The sequence below is a fragment of the Panicum virgatum genome, chromosome 5K (assembly GCF_016808335.1).
Source record: "Panicum virgatum strain AP13 chromosome 5K, P.virgatum_v5, whole genome shotgun sequence".
Taxonomy (NCBI): domain Eukaryota; kingdom Viridiplantae; phylum Streptophyta; class Magnoliopsida; order Poales; family Poaceae; genus Panicum; species Panicum virgatum.
In genome coordinates this window covers 53,207,526-53,221,967 of record NC_053140.1, presented here as the reverse complement: position 1 = coordinate 53,221,967, position 14,442 = coordinate 53,207,526, and the positions used below count along the sequence as shown (strand labels likewise).

Below are 14,442 nucleotides of genomic sequence, written 5' to 3'. Positions count from 1 at the left end.
TTCTTGTGGGCATAGCAGAAAAATGGTAGTGTTCATGATATAGTGGGATAAACATTAAGCAGATGTATTACGGATGAAACATGCAAAACTGAAAGTTAAGGTCTAGTACTTGTTTTCTTCTGAAACCTCTAACAATGACACGTCTGCACGCAGGCTCTGCACTTGGATGGCGAGACCGGCAATCTCGTACTCGTCGACGCCCAGAACCGCACGATGTGGCAAAGCTCCGACGATCCAACGGATAAATTCCTGCGCGGCCAGCACCGCAGACTGCCGGCGTACTTCGTCTCGTCCATGGCTAACGCGATGTCCTCGCCATTCTACTCCTTGGAGCTCGACGACGACAAGATCGCCGCCTACTTCCACGTCGGGTATACGAGCTACACCTACTGGGAGCTCTCCGTGGCAGCAAACCGGACGATGGCATCAGCAAGGCTCGACGGGTCGGGGCTCAAGATGCTCGACGCGCGGGGAGTCATGGTGGCGCAGGTCTCACCGCCGGCTAAGAAGCCGCCTCTTAGTTTCTTGGCGCTCGGCGGCGACGGCAACCTGGAGATGTACTACTACGACGGCCGCCACCGGAGGTTCAGGTTCTCGTACAAGGCGCTCGGCCTCTGCGAGCTCCCGCTCTCCTGCGGCGTCGGCGACGTGTGCTCAGCCGCCGGGGAATGCAAGGAGTTCGCCGCGTACGCCGACAGGCCGGCGCGCGCCCCCTGCTACGGGACCGGCGGCGGCGAGGTGTGTATGGTCCACTTGAGGGCCGTCACCACGGTGCTCCGGACCACGCCGCCGCCGCCGCTGGCCAACGTGACGCTGCGGCAGTGCATGGCGCGGTGCGCGAGCAACGTCTCGTGCAACGCCGCGCTCTACGTGAAGGGCGCCGCCGCCGCGGCCGACGACCACGGCGGCGTGTGTGCGCACTACACGCTGACGGCGGGCGCCAGGGAGGTGACCGACGGGAGCCGGCACCGGTACAGCTACTGGGTTAAGCTCCCTGCAGCCGCAGCAGGAGGAGGAGATGACGAAGACGTGCAGGACGACGGCGACAGTTCCACCGGCGTGCTCGGCAAGGTCCTGATGATCTGCGGGGCGATCGACGTGGTGTGCGCCGTTGTGTTTGCGGTGCTCATAGCCTTGTATTTTCGGCGGCTTCGTAGGCTCGCGGCCGCGGTGGACAGGGCCGTCGAGCTCCAACAAGGCGAGGCCGAGGGCGCCGGGGAGCAAAATAGTTTTGATAGTTACGGGGCTGAACACAACTGATTGCTTCATTGTTTCAGCTGTCAATAAACTGGTGATGCAATTTCATTATACATGTATCTAGAGGAGTAACAGTATAATAAGTACTCCCTCCGTTCCAAATTATAAGACATTCCAAGAATTTTGGAGAGTCAAAACAATATCAAGTTTGATCAAGATTATAGAGAGAAATATAAAGATTTATGATCTCAAATTGATGTACTATGAAAATATAACTAATAAAAAATTTAATGATACTTAGTTTATATAATAAATATTATTATTCTATTATATAAATTTGATCAAACATAAAAAACTTTGACTCTCCAGAATGTCTTATAATTTGGAACGGAGGGAGTACTAGCTTGCATTTTTGGGATAGACAAATATCCTTTCGCATCTATCTAAAAAGAAAAAAAAAGATGATGTATGTAATTTTTAGTGTACAATGTGGCTAAGAGTGATATCAAAAGAACACCACACACGCGCGTCTTGAAATTTTTTATGGAATAAAAATTTGTGGACAATACACATTGGCACGTGCATGTACATGTGGGTGAAACACATAATAATAACATTAAGAGTGCTCGGCTTCTAGAATTGCACGAGCCGCAACAGATCTAAAACAGACGTCGGGTTCGAGTAGGGCTGGAAAGAAAGCTCGCGGCTCGCGAGCCGGCTCGGCTCGGCTCGGAGCAGCTCGCGAGCCTGGAATGAGTCGAGCCGAGCCTCTTTTCTCGTCTCGCTAAAATACCGAGCCGAGCCGAGCTAGCTCGCTCTGGCTCGCGAGCCGGCTCGCGAGCTGAGCCACCTATGGACCACTTGTCAATTGTTATGTAATTTAAAATATTTTCTCTTCATTTTACCTTGTTGTGGCTATGGTACTGTTAAAATCTTTATGTGGTACTGTTAAAATATTGATGTGGTTGCACTCTTGTATGTGATCTGTGAATCTGTGAACTGTGATGCAAATATGCAATAACTAGCTGTGGCTCGCGAGCCGGCTCGAGCCGGCTCGCGAGCCGATGACGAGCCGAGCCGAGCCTCTTTCAACAGCTCGTGAAATTACCGAGCCGAGCCAGGCTCGACTCGCTGGATGACCGAGCCGCGGCGAGCCGAGCCGAGCCTGGCTCGGCTCGGCTCGTTTCCAACCCTAGGTTCGAGTAGGTCTAGCTAACGCAAGCGCAAAAGCTATCTTAGATCTAACTGTTAATTCCTCTGGATCAACTAGATACTAATGGATTACATATGTGTGCATGAAAATATAATGTAGGCTTACTTTTTTTAGATGATGAACCCATCTAGATGTGTAGATGAGTTGGTGTTGCTCTTACTAGTGTTGGTAGTGCTAGAGATGATCAGATATGTAAGAGAGAGAGCTGGATGGCTTGACCTGAGTTCTATCCCTCTCCTTTCTATTTATAGCCACTACACACATAGGGGAACAACCACAGCCATAGATTGAAATTTTGCCCACTGATCACAGGCACAACTGTTTGAGACTCGAATGATTTTTTTGGTAAGACTTAGAGCTTAAGTTTTAACCAAACTTGAGTTTCTGGCAAAACCATTTGAGTTTCAATAGTTTTGATCTCAACCTTCAATTTATGTTTTAACTGCTGATATCAATTCCAACACTGACACAAACGGTACGGGTCGGGGTGGTTTTGGGTTTGCCGGGCTCTCTGAATGCGTGAGGTCATAGGAGCGCATGGCCTGGTGGTGCAGCGGGCAAGTGAAACGGACGGTGCCTCGCATCGGAAGCGCCGAGCACGCCGTAGGGCGCCAGGTCACTGATCATGTGGCTACGGCACCTTCTCAGACGCTAGCGGCGCCTTCTGTCACTCACCTCTGCCGGTCTGCGGAACTGGAGGAGGGGCTGACGGGTGGAGCCAGCATATGGGGTCCATGGGACAGGCTGCCAGAGTGAGGCAACTAGGCGAAACAATGTTATATTCAATCGTAGCTCCTGTCAACAAAAAGATATCAACATGTGGGTTGTCGGGTGATATCTTATCCGTTATTCATTTTCTCACCTTCCATCAGATCACCACTGGGTGGAAGTGGAACAGACGAGAGTCTGACGTCTGGGCCCTCACTATTGGGAGGAGCCTATTACTACTTGATCACTAGTGGGAGGGTGAGGATCTATGGATCAATAATCCAGTATATAGAGTAAGTGTCTTCATAAGGATGTGTGTGTACTGTATTTCGCAGAAAGAAAAAAGATAGCATTGGTGAGGTGTATTGGACACAAGTCCGGTGAGGTGTCTTGGACACAAGTCCAAGGCACATGACTAAGGGAAACATTTCTCGGTCTTTTGATCAGCTTAGATTCGCCCTGTTCACCGGTTTAGCAAAACCGAATACCAGCCCGTGCCCAACCCAGATGGACCCGTCCACCCGGTTTCTAGCGTGGGTTGGAGCCGGACCAGTGTGACCATACGATGGAAGCGGCAGACTGGTTTGGTTTCCGGTCGGACCCATCAAAACCACAACACAACAATATATCCAAAGGAAAAACAAGGCGGCTGCGCTTCGGCGGCCAACTGCGGGGGCGGACGGCGGCTGCGGCGGACCGCGGCGGCTGCGGCGGACCGCGGCGGCTGCTGCGCGTCTGCGCCGGACGGCGGCGACGCCCGGCGGCCGGGACGAAAATGCCGCGCAACGGTCTCGCTCGAGGCCTCGAGGTGGAGGCTGCGCTCGCGGTCGAGGCAGCGTGGGAATTGAAGGTGGCTGTTGCATCTATGGTTCTGTCTCCTTAGACATGGATGTGGACTCGCCACCGCATCTTCCCATAGAGACCTCTGCTAACAAGGTCCATTACTCTTTTCATATATGTTCCTTGTGTCATGGATTGTTTTCAGCTATGAACCCTAGCTCAGATTGAGATTAGATTTAGTTTGCAAAGAAAGAAATGGGTGCAAGATTCAATCCATTCTTTATTTGTGATGATGAAATCCCACATCAGTCCATTTGTTGTTGTATCCAACAATTTCTCAGCTACGAGTCCTGAAATGCATGCTAAAATGGACTTGCGTCCTTACTGAACATATTGTATGTGTTGTCTGAAAAAGACAGGTCAGTATCCAATTGTTCAGATTGCAACGAAGTCTTGACAGCAAATAAGATATATGTGTGTTATCAGATTCACTTGTCAAGTAGTCGGGTATTGTACTGACAATACTTGCAGCTGGCAATAATGCTGGTAATAGTTATTTCAAGTTATACTGGATAGCAGCTTGGTAGCTTTGTTTGCCGTCAATTATGTTTAAAACAAACTTATGTAACTTGCCTTTTTTTGTTTCAAATTTCACTGAGTTTGAAGGATAGCAATTTCTAACAAGGTGCGTTCCTGCAGAGACATGGCACTCAAATGTTAGGATTCCAGCTTCTATTTTGTGCTTTAGAAATATGATGCTTCTGTTCGTGCCCCCATCAAGAAGATGCTTTTCTGCGGGGTGTAATTAACCTGTTACTTGTTGCATCCTTACCAGGAAAAATTGCTGCAATTTGTGTTTTGTTACAATGAGTAGCTTGTGTTCTATCTTGGTGCTTAATCGACGTGGTTTATTCATGATCTTGTCTGCTCAGTTTTGTTCCGGATGTCAATTTGGCAAGGCTAGTGCAATTAAGATAGGTCTACAGATCAGAGTTTGTGCATGAGTGTTGCAGGTCTCAACATGGAGACTGAAAAATTAATAAGTAAAAGTTCACATGACCGCGTTGGCTCCAGAACAATGAATTCTTCCTCCCTCATGAATGAATCTTGCTTTTGTGCTTGTGATGGCAGATTCATGGATGGGAATAGATCACCTGTAGGTTGCTTGATGCAAGCCAGTTTGTTTGGCTTCACATTTCCTTCGGTTGATCTCTATATCTTGGGCTAGTAGCTGCTATTGGACTAGCACTCTGATCACAATGCAGCTCCTTGTTGTAATGTATGGTTTCCAGGTATAGTCAGGTGTTTGTCTTTTGAATCCTGTGGCTGTGCACAGTTACATGCCCGGCACGTGTTGCTACTTGAAATGCTACTATGTATTCCATTTGGGCAGGAAATGTTTCACTTTCTGAAACTTATGTAACTTGCATTCCTACAGAGACATGGCACTCCAATGTTGTGCTTTCACATGACAAGGATTATTTATGTAGAAATTATAATGTTTTTTGTCACTGGAAACCGATATGCTGATTTGTATGTTCAGAATTTTGAATCGTGACTCTTGTATCTGAATCGTCACTTTCTTACTCTACATTCCCTTGGGCTGGTTTGGAAAGAAACCAGAAACCTGGAAGACCGGACCATGAACAGGGCTAAGCCAATAGCAGATGCCGTGTATGATGTGGTGGGATCAGCACAAAGGGCGCACGCAATTGTCAGAATAGGCTTGGAATTCGAATCCGAGCCACTGGACCCGTCAAACCAGACCAAGCCAACAAATGAATCAACCCGATGGCAGCCCATGCAAGCCAACCCACACCGGACCAGTATATTTTCCTTGGGTTGGTCCGGAAACAAACCAAAACCCGGGAAAACCAACCCATGAACAGGGCGAGCTTAGATGGTATTTAATGGAATTAGATCAGCTTCGATTACTAAGGGAAACATTACTCTTTAGTTCAAACTAAGGTGAAAACACAAAGGCCCACGAGACGAATAATAGAATCAAAGTAAATATAATTTTTCTTCTCCCACATGTACAAGTAGAAAGCAAAACATTTTTTTGCAAAAAAATAAAAAAAACATAAAAATAAGCAGAAATTGTGGACATTACACAATAGTGCACACGTACATGTGGGTGAAACATAAACATACATCATAAGTCAAATTATGCTCCATTTCTCCAACTTTTCTATGCTACAGTGAATCCCCATTTTCTTGCCTAACTTGGCGTAACAAATTTTGAACCCTCTAGCCTCTCCTGATGTTTTTGTTTGAAGTTCGAAGTTCAGTCCAAGATGTAAACAAAAAAAAAATTTGTAAAAAAATAAATGGAAATGAAATCGATACCATTTTTCTTCTCCCAAATCAGACGAACCATTTTATAGAAAAAACTGAACCAAAATGGAAAAAGAAACAGGTTGGCAAAAAATGTGGACAATACACAATGGAGCATACATATACATGTTGAAATTTGAGCGAAATATATACATGTTCTGCTTGTTTCTAGCAGCAGTATTTTCTCACACCAAATCAGTACCAGCCACCTGCCACCAACCAGCCAGCAGTATTTTTCTCTCACAGCAAATCAGCACCATCTACTAGCCACAATAGAGATAATATTTTAGAGAAATTAAGTTCTCTTCTAAAATTTGTCGTATTTCGATTCCATAAACTTGGTTGTGGGAATCTTGCCATGGAATCAAAATTTGCACTTTGAAACCCTATTGCCTCTTAAGACATTTTGATTGTTCAATGTTCAAACCAAGATGTAAACACAAAAACCCACAAGAACTAATGGAACTGAAACTGAAATCAAATCCTTTCCCTTCCTCCACATCGAACCAACCATGTGCTAACAAAATATATGACCACCATGTTGGTGAACCGGGCATCTGATCTCGGTTTCAACTTTCTACGTGAATATATCGAACAAAATTGCATTCACACCCTCTCTGTGCTAGTGTTTCCAAACTCAAACTAGTCATGACTCATGACAGTTTGTATACCAGAAGGAAAAGAGAGAAAATTACACGAAAGATGGTCATGTCATTTGGGGGCAGGCCGAGTCTTTGAAAAGTAAGGCAACATATGCTATGCAAAACACTTTCGTATGCAAACTATGAAAACTTCAATTTGGACCACCGGATCAAGATCCAAGGAGCATGAGAAGGGGGTAATTTTACAATTAACTGCCCGTCCTTGGATTAGGTAATCACACTTTTGCAAATCCCCCTTCGACTCCCCATGCGCCCCCTTGGATCTTGATCCGGTGGTTCAGATTGGAGTTTTCATAGTTTACATACGAAGGTGGTTTGCATAGCATATATTGCCGAAAAGTTTTTTTGTGATTGACCTTACTTCAAGTACAAGTTGTAGCATCTGAACTTACACACACCACACACACCACACTGACACACTCCACACATACACCACCTATGCGTAAGCTAAGACCTACACAATCTATACTCACACCCACACGCATTGAGATGGGCTCTGTCCAAATATAAGCCATTGAGATGGGCCTTTACGTTGCCGAAAAGTAAATGCTCATCTCAATAACTTATATTTGGACACAGCCGAATAGGAGAAAGAGGCGTTTTTTCTATTTTTATATTTTTTAAAAATGTTTTTACAGAAATATATTTTTGATTTCACAATTTATAGTTTTATACCCCTACCGCCCGGCAGGGAGGCGGCAGGGGGCCGGCCGCCCGTCTGCAGGGCGGGCGGCCCCCTGCCGCCCCCTGCCGGGCGGTAGGGACCTATATGTAATTAAAATTTAAATTTTGTCCCATGGAGGCCCCTACCGCCCGGTGGAGGGGCGGCAGGCAGGCCGACCGCCCCGTAGGGGGGCAGCAGGCTCCCCCAATATAAAAGCTGAGGTCCCCCCACCTGCATTTGCAGCAAACAATATCCATAGAGGGGAAAAGGAGAGACATGGAGTGAGGGAGGGAGTTGCAACAGCGAAGCCCTGCCGGATTTTAGATCCGAACCGCAATATTTGGAGGCACGTCTCTCTTTTTTCCCTCTATGGATGTTGTTTGCTGCAAATGCAGGTGTGAGGGGACCTCAGCTTTTATATTAGGGGGAGCCTGCCGCCCCCCTTCCGGGCGGTCGGCCTGCCTGCCGCCCTCCACCCGGCGGTAGAGACCTCCATGCGATAGAACTCAAATTTTAATTATATATAGGTCCCTGCCGCCCCCTGCCGGGTGGTAGGGGTATAGAACTGTAAATTGTGAAACCAAAAATATATTTCTGTAAAAAATATTTTTTAAAAAAATATAAAAATAGAAGAAAAAAACGCGGAGAAAGAGTACAAACACAGGCCTTATTTCTTGGGCCCAGACCATTTAGCGGCTGCTCATTCTCTTGGGTCCAGGCCTAAGCAGTTGGGACTTCGGAGGCTCGCCCGGGCGATGCGGTCGCGATTCCTCCGCCTGCCTTTGGCCGCCGGCCGCCGGCAGCCGGGTAGGGCTTCCCCTCCTTGCCTGCAGCGGCGCCGCGGCGGCGGGTGGCGTTCGCCTCGTCCACATGCGCCATCCAGTTTTTCTTTCCTCAAAACAGTGGCGCGGTCGAGAGCGTCCCCCTGCTTGATGTCATTGCCGACGTTGCATTTTCTTTTTTTTTCTTTTTACCCCAGTGAGTTCCTCATCACGTCTGCAATGCTCATCGCTTGCTTGCCGCCAGAACATCTGTTACAAGGCAAAAGGGAAGAGATGGCCAGATGGGGTCTTGGAGTTGTCCTCTGTTTGTAGAATTCGCATCACAGTACCAAGCCCCTGGTCCATGGCGGCGTGCCATCCTGTCCTTGGAAAGCTGAAATTTCAGCATTCAGAAGGTCCTCGGGACGCGTAAGCAAAGCTTGTAGTGTCAAGGAGATCTTGCCGGGATCATACATAGTTTTTCTTCCGAACACGCAAAAGCTTTGTGCCTACTCATCAGATCGGAACACTGAATGATGCTCACCAGGGCGGCAGCAAGTCACCCAGTCGGAGTACTTTGCCTAACAGCAGCTAGTCCGGGTCCGGCAGCGCGAGAAATTCAGAAGAAGAAATTACAGCTTCAAGTGCTACTGCAACTAACAACTGAGACTAGAGGGTTAGACCAAAGATGCAGGATGGCTGCATAGTTAGCCTCCATCAATCAGAGATTTGTGGTTGCAGTTTGTACAACAAATTGAATTCACATCTTCTCCATTACCTGACTCTGGCACTCCAGTTTCAATCAGTTCTTCGCTTCAGAGACCTGATTTCCCAGGGCATTACTTTCAGGTATGTGTACTGGGATTTTTCTGGTATAATTTGATTCTGATAAATCCAATTGGCACCACCAAGCAACACTTTCTTCTCCATGCAGAAGTGAGCACAGTCCTGCTCGAGCCAGCGGCACACTTCAGGCTTTCAGAGCATCTCAGCATTTCACACTCGTCTGGCCGAAACTCCGAATTCTGAACGTGGTCTGTGACCATGTGACCAACAGGCTACGTCACTATATCCTTTAAGATTGCACATGGATCCTAGCAACAGATTCAACTGAAACTGATAGGACTGCCAACCGGTTCTTCAAATGCCACTGAGCACAAAATGCTGCTGCTTTTCAGGCGTTATCATGTGCATGTGTTTCACAAATCGTGACATCGCTCTAATTCGTCTGCCTTTTGACCTTTCGCGTTAGCTCTTTCACCGAATGAAGAAAAGGACGCTATGCATACCAGCAGGCAGCAGCGGCACAGTAATCCTAAGCTTTCACAACCTGAGCTCAGCATTAGCTCAGAGTGATCTCGGTTGATCCTTTCCTAGAGTCTGAAGCCGATCGATCTGGACGCCAGTCCTCGGTTTCAGGAATCTCGAAAAGATTGGTTGGTCATGAGTATACGTTTCCATTTGCCGGTCGAAGATCCAACACGGCGCCCACCACTCACGGAACGAGTGAACGGCACTGGCGATTCAGTTTCGGCTCCAAAGGTGGCGGTCTGAATGAAGAAAAATTCAGAGAATTAGGTCCCAGGTATGGTCAGAATGCACTCCGTACAGCAGTCCAAGATACCAGCCGTGGTCTGATGTCACCGTGACCTAATGGCCAAGGTAATTCGGCGTCCCAGCTTCGCGTTGAAGCCGGTCGGGAGTTTGAATGCGAGTGCCGGGAACCTGGGCTTCTGTCGCAGACATGGCTGGGAACGAGTACACGAATCCGTGCTTCCCTGCGCGCACCGTTTGCTGTCGGTCATGGCGATCGGGTCTCCTGTTTTTAATGGCGCCAAGGCGAGCTGATGGTTACCGCGGTGGTGAGGGCGGCCAGACATGGGCGATCGTCCCGGGCAGGGCGAGCTCACCACCATGCCTTTCCTACGCTCGCGCGGCGCCTGATGTCACGGCTCATTAACTGCCCGAAGCCACCGGTGGCGACCTCCGGAGAAGAAACGGGTCCTGGCTCCTGAAGGTGACCGCCGGAGCGTGACGAGCCATGGGATTCAGATCCGGAGAACAGGTCAGTGCGGGTGCCGCAGCTGGTTCATTGCATTTTAGAGACTGCACGCTGAGGCCAGCTGAATGGCGGGGAGCTGCTTCACGTCGACGGGTCGAGCTGAGACGCCGGGAAATGATCTTGGCGGTGCCAGGCCCCAGAAACTTCTGCGTCTTCCCTTTGCCACCATGGATCGAATGCCTCTCGTGTAACCTGCGGAAAATCGAATCCGATCGACCAGGGTTCCGGATTGCCGGTTCCGATTAGGAGTTACTAGCAGTAAACCATGAGTTCTTGCTCCCGGCCCCGTTCTCGATTCCAACTCGGATCAGGTCACCTGAGGTAGGCGAAGAGCCCCTGCTATATGCGCGTGCTCGACGGTGCACTGTTTGGCGTCGCCGCTTGGGCACCCAAGCATTCGTCACCTCTCCCTCGACGAGCCGGCCGTCGTCCATCTCCGGCGCTTAGGCCAGCGAAGTGTTCGATTTCGTTGCAGCCTCTGAGGACGAGCAGATCACGGTGACGCGCGCGGCCATGTCGAGCCATCAACTCTGCTCGCGATCTGGCCCGTCGTGGCCGCAGCGCAACCGGGGCCGGCCTTTGAGTGTTCCCGGCCAGGAAATAGATCCCGCGGCTGTTCGTAGTCTTTCGTAAGCAAGCGGCAACAGTCAGGCTACGGCAGAGCCTGAAAGGCTCCCGAGCAACCAACAGTCTCTCCGGACTCCAGGTCTGAACTGAAATGAGGCACCGCACCACACCCCGTTGTGGTCGTACCGGCCGAAAGTTACTCATTTCCAGCAAAGCCTTGGCCGAGCAACCAACAGTCTCTCAGGCTCCCGAGCAACCAACAGTTTCTCAGGACTCCAGTACATCTTGGCCGGCCTTGGCCTGGGCGCCTGTAGCCTGTAGCCTGTAGCCTGTAGCCTGTAGCCTGTAGGCAGGCTCTGTTGGGCTGATGGGTGTAGGCCTTAGGCACCACAGCGGAGGGAGGAAGAGTAAATTTGTTCTCTCCTCGTTTCCCACGTTCTCTCTGTCTACAGTGTCAAACAGTACATCTATAATGTCAAACAGTGTATTTGCTTTTTCATTTCCTCCTTCCACTGTGGGGTCTTTCATTTCCTCCTTCCTCTGAAAAATCCCAGCAAAGCAAACCGCAAATCTGGCTTGCATCCACGGACGTCGTAGTCGGGGCATTGAATTGCCGGGTTTGGCTGAACCGCCGGCGCTGCATAAATACCTGGCAGGCACAGGCATTACAGCTCTCAAGTGCAGCAGCGGCGGGACACGACTCCCTTGGCTCACCATGTCTTCTTCCCCTTCCTCGGCCCACTGGCTGAGCCTCGTCGGGAGCATCTGGCTGCAGACCATCAACGGGCCCAACGCCGACTTCCCCGTCTACTCGTCGCAGCTCAAGGACCTGAAGCACATCTCGCAGGTGCAGCTCAACTTCCTGGCCTTCGCCTCCGACGCCGGCAAGTTCTTCGGCTGGTTCTCCGGGGTGGCCGCGCTCTACCTGCCGCTCTGGCTCGTCGCCTTCGTCGGCGCCGCCTTCGGCCTCGTCGGCTACGGCGTCCAGTACCTCTTCCTCGACAGCGCCGGCCTCCGCTACTGGCACCTCTTCCTGCTCACCTCCCTCGCCGGGAATGGCATCTGCTGGATCAACACCGTCTGCTACCTCCTCTGCATCCGCAACTTCGGCACCAGCAGCCGCGTAGCGGTGAGCCTCGCCACCAGCTACCTCGGCCTCAGCGCCAAGGTCTACACCAGCCTGGCCGACTCCATACCCGGCCTGGCCAGCTCCAAGGCCAAGGCCTACCTCCTCCTCAATGCCGTCGTGCCCATGCTCGTCACCGTCGTGGTGGCGCCGTCGCTCCGGGTGGTCGACCTCACGGGCGCCGCGAGCACGGACGCGGCATTCCTCGTCATGTTCGCCATCACGCTCGCCACGGGCGCCTGCGCCGTCGTCGGCAGCATCGGCTCCACGTCCAACGGGCTGTCGTCGAGGGAGCACATGGTCAGCCTCAGCGTGCTGCTCGCCACCCCCATCCTCATCCCGCTGGCGCTCAGGATCCGCGAGAGCCTCAACAGGATACGGGAGACCAAGCGGGAGAACAGGATCCACGACCTCGGCGCCGACGACGCCATCGCCGTCGAGAGGGTCGTCGCCATCGACATCGCCGACGCCGGGAGCAAGGAGGAGGAGGCGAGCTCCGCCGCGGAGAAGCCGCGAGAGGAGGTCGGCGGCCTCCGGCTGCTGAGGAAGCTCGACTTCTGGCTCTACTTCTTCAGCTACATGTTCAGCGGCACCCTAGGTCTGGTGTTCCTCAACAACCTGGGACAGATCGCCGAGTCGCGACGCCTCGCGCAGACTTCCACTCTGGTCTCGCTGTCGTCTTCGTTTGGATTCTTCGGGCGCCTGCTCCCCTCCTTCCTGGACTACTACTCCATGAAGTAAGCAACAAGCATTCTGTTCACACCACTTGTTAATCGTTTAATTAATACGGAACTTATATTAGTAGTAGTGTTTACATGTCTATTTTTGTTTGAATCTGCATCCTGAGTTCTTGGAGTCGGTCCAAAAAGACTCAGTCAGTCGATCTTCTCAGTTTCAACTTTCTAGATCGATCGATCGATTGATCAGGTCTTTTAAAATTGATGAGTGCTAACTAACGAACTTGTTGCTACAAATAGAGCTATGTTTCATCCTTGTCTGGCTGTTTTATTTGGTGCCCTGCTAACTGCGTGTTGCGTTCATTTGCCTGTACTCTGCACTCTGCAGGAGTGGCTACTCCATCTCAAGGACCGGATCCATGGCGTCGCTGATGGCGCCCATGGCGGGCGCCTTCTTCCTGCTGCTCCACCCGAGCGACCTCTTCCTGTACCTGAGCACGGCGGTGATCGGCACGTGCACGGGCGCCATCACGTCAGTGGCCGTCTCGGCGACGAGCGAGCTGTTCGGCACCAAGAACTTCGGCGTCAACCACAACGTGGTGGTGACCAACATCCCCGTCGGCTCCCTCTGCTTCGGCTACTTCGCGGCCTACCTCTACCAGCGCGGGGCGCGGGGCAGCCACCGCTGCATCGGCGCCGCCTGCTACCAGGAGACCTTCGTGGTGTGGGGCGCGACGTGCGCCGTCGGCACGCTGCTCTGCGCCGTGCTCTACGCGCGGTCGCGGAGCTTCGCCGGGAGGCTACCGGCGGCGGTGGCCGGAGGAGCAGTAAGGACATCGTGCCTCGCCCGCTTAGCTAACCTCGTCTCGTAGTAGGTGGTAGCAGCCTAGCAGGGGCTCCAGAAGTTTCTCATCTCTGAGGGCCTGACTAATCATACACCATCGATCCGAAAGCAATCTCCCTGCCTGTAGGCGGTGTAGCTTTGGATCTTTTCTTTTTTGGGGGATTTTTCTTGGCTGATGATCCCGGTCGAAGGGGATGCAGAAAATCCTGAGTAGATATTGTGCAGCAAGGTTGGCCAGCTTTTTTACTGGGTGCATATAGTGGTATATATGCATGTATATGAGTGGTAAAATTACTTGAACTTGAAAGGAATTCAGGTTTATTTGATTTCGTGCTGCTTTTTCTTCTTCTGTTTTTCGTTGGTGTTTTATTTAGTGTTTAAAACAACTGAAGGAGTACTAGTGGCTCACTAATGAACTCGTTATTGCCGCTGATGAGAGGTTGATGTATCGCACGCGGATCTGGAATTAGCATTGAGTACGTGAAAGTAACCATGAATGATCTGCTTGGACTAACTTTCAAAAAAAAAAAGATCTGCTTGGACTATCTAGTTGGTATTATGAGAAGGCAACCACTTACATATTATTATTGTTTAGTAGTGGTGGTCCAGTGCAGGCAAATGCTACGCCGCTGTTCCCGCGTTATTCAGGCCCTGTTTGGTGTTTGGTAGGGCTTCGGCTCTTCTAAAAATAGCTCCGGCTCTGGCTCCTCAGATGGAGCGATTTTTCTGGTGGAGTTAGAGCCGTTTTAGAAAATGTTTGGCAAAACAGCTTCACTTGTTAGATTGATGTGTAAGCCGCGTGAAGCCACGATTTCATGGCTTCACCTTGCCTGTGTAAGCCGCC

At 50.5% G+C, this 14,442-nt stretch overlaps 2 protein-coding genes and 1 long non-coding RNA gene across 3 annotated transcripts; all 3 read left to right on the top strand.

The window, feature by feature from the left end:
* Positions 1 to 213: 213 nt before the first annotated feature.
* LOC120710241 lies at positions 214 to 1,260 on the top strand. The gene has a single exon (XM_039995889.1). It carries the CDS (start codon positions 214 to 216, stop codon positions 1,258 to 1,260), a length of 1,047 nt encoding a protein of 348 aa, XP_039851823.1.
* Positions 1,261 to 3,599: 2,339 nt separating this feature from the next.
* On the top strand, positions 3,600 to 5,321 carry LOC120708512. Its single transcript, XR_005689383.1, has 2 exons — positions 3,600 to 4,583; positions 4,734 to 5,321. It is a non-coding gene; the product is annotated as an uncharacterized LOC120708512 (long non-coding RNA).
* A 6,292-nt stretch (positions 5,322 to 11,613) lies between these two features.
* LOC120708509 (protein NUCLEAR FUSION DEFECTIVE 4-like) lies at positions 11,614 to 13,927 on the top strand. The gene is made up of 2 exons (XM_039993798.1): positions 11,614 to 12,814; positions 13,143 to 13,927. Exons 1-2 carry the CDS (start codon positions 11,667 to 11,669, stop codon positions 13,624 to 13,626), a joined length of 1,632 nt encoding a protein of 543 aa, XP_039849732.1. The 5' UTR covers positions 11,614 to 11,666; the 3' UTR covers positions 13,627 to 13,927.
* Positions 13,928 to 14,442: the final 515 nt, after the last annotated feature.

Excerpts from the sequence above, each read along its gene's own strand:
- LOC120710241 (XM_039995889.1), top strand. The coding sequence starts at position 214 with ATGTGGCAAAGCTCCGACGATCCAACGGATAAATTCCTGCGCGGCCAG.
- LOC120708509 (XM_039993798.1), top strand. The coding sequence starts at position 11,667 with ATGTCTTCTTCCCCTTCCTCGGCCCACTGGCTGAGCCTCGTCGGGAGC. Across the intron at positions 12,815-13,142 it reads CTGGACTACTACTCCATGAA|GAGTGGCTACTCCATCTCAA; the intron begins GTAAGCAACAAG and ends TGCACTCTGCAG.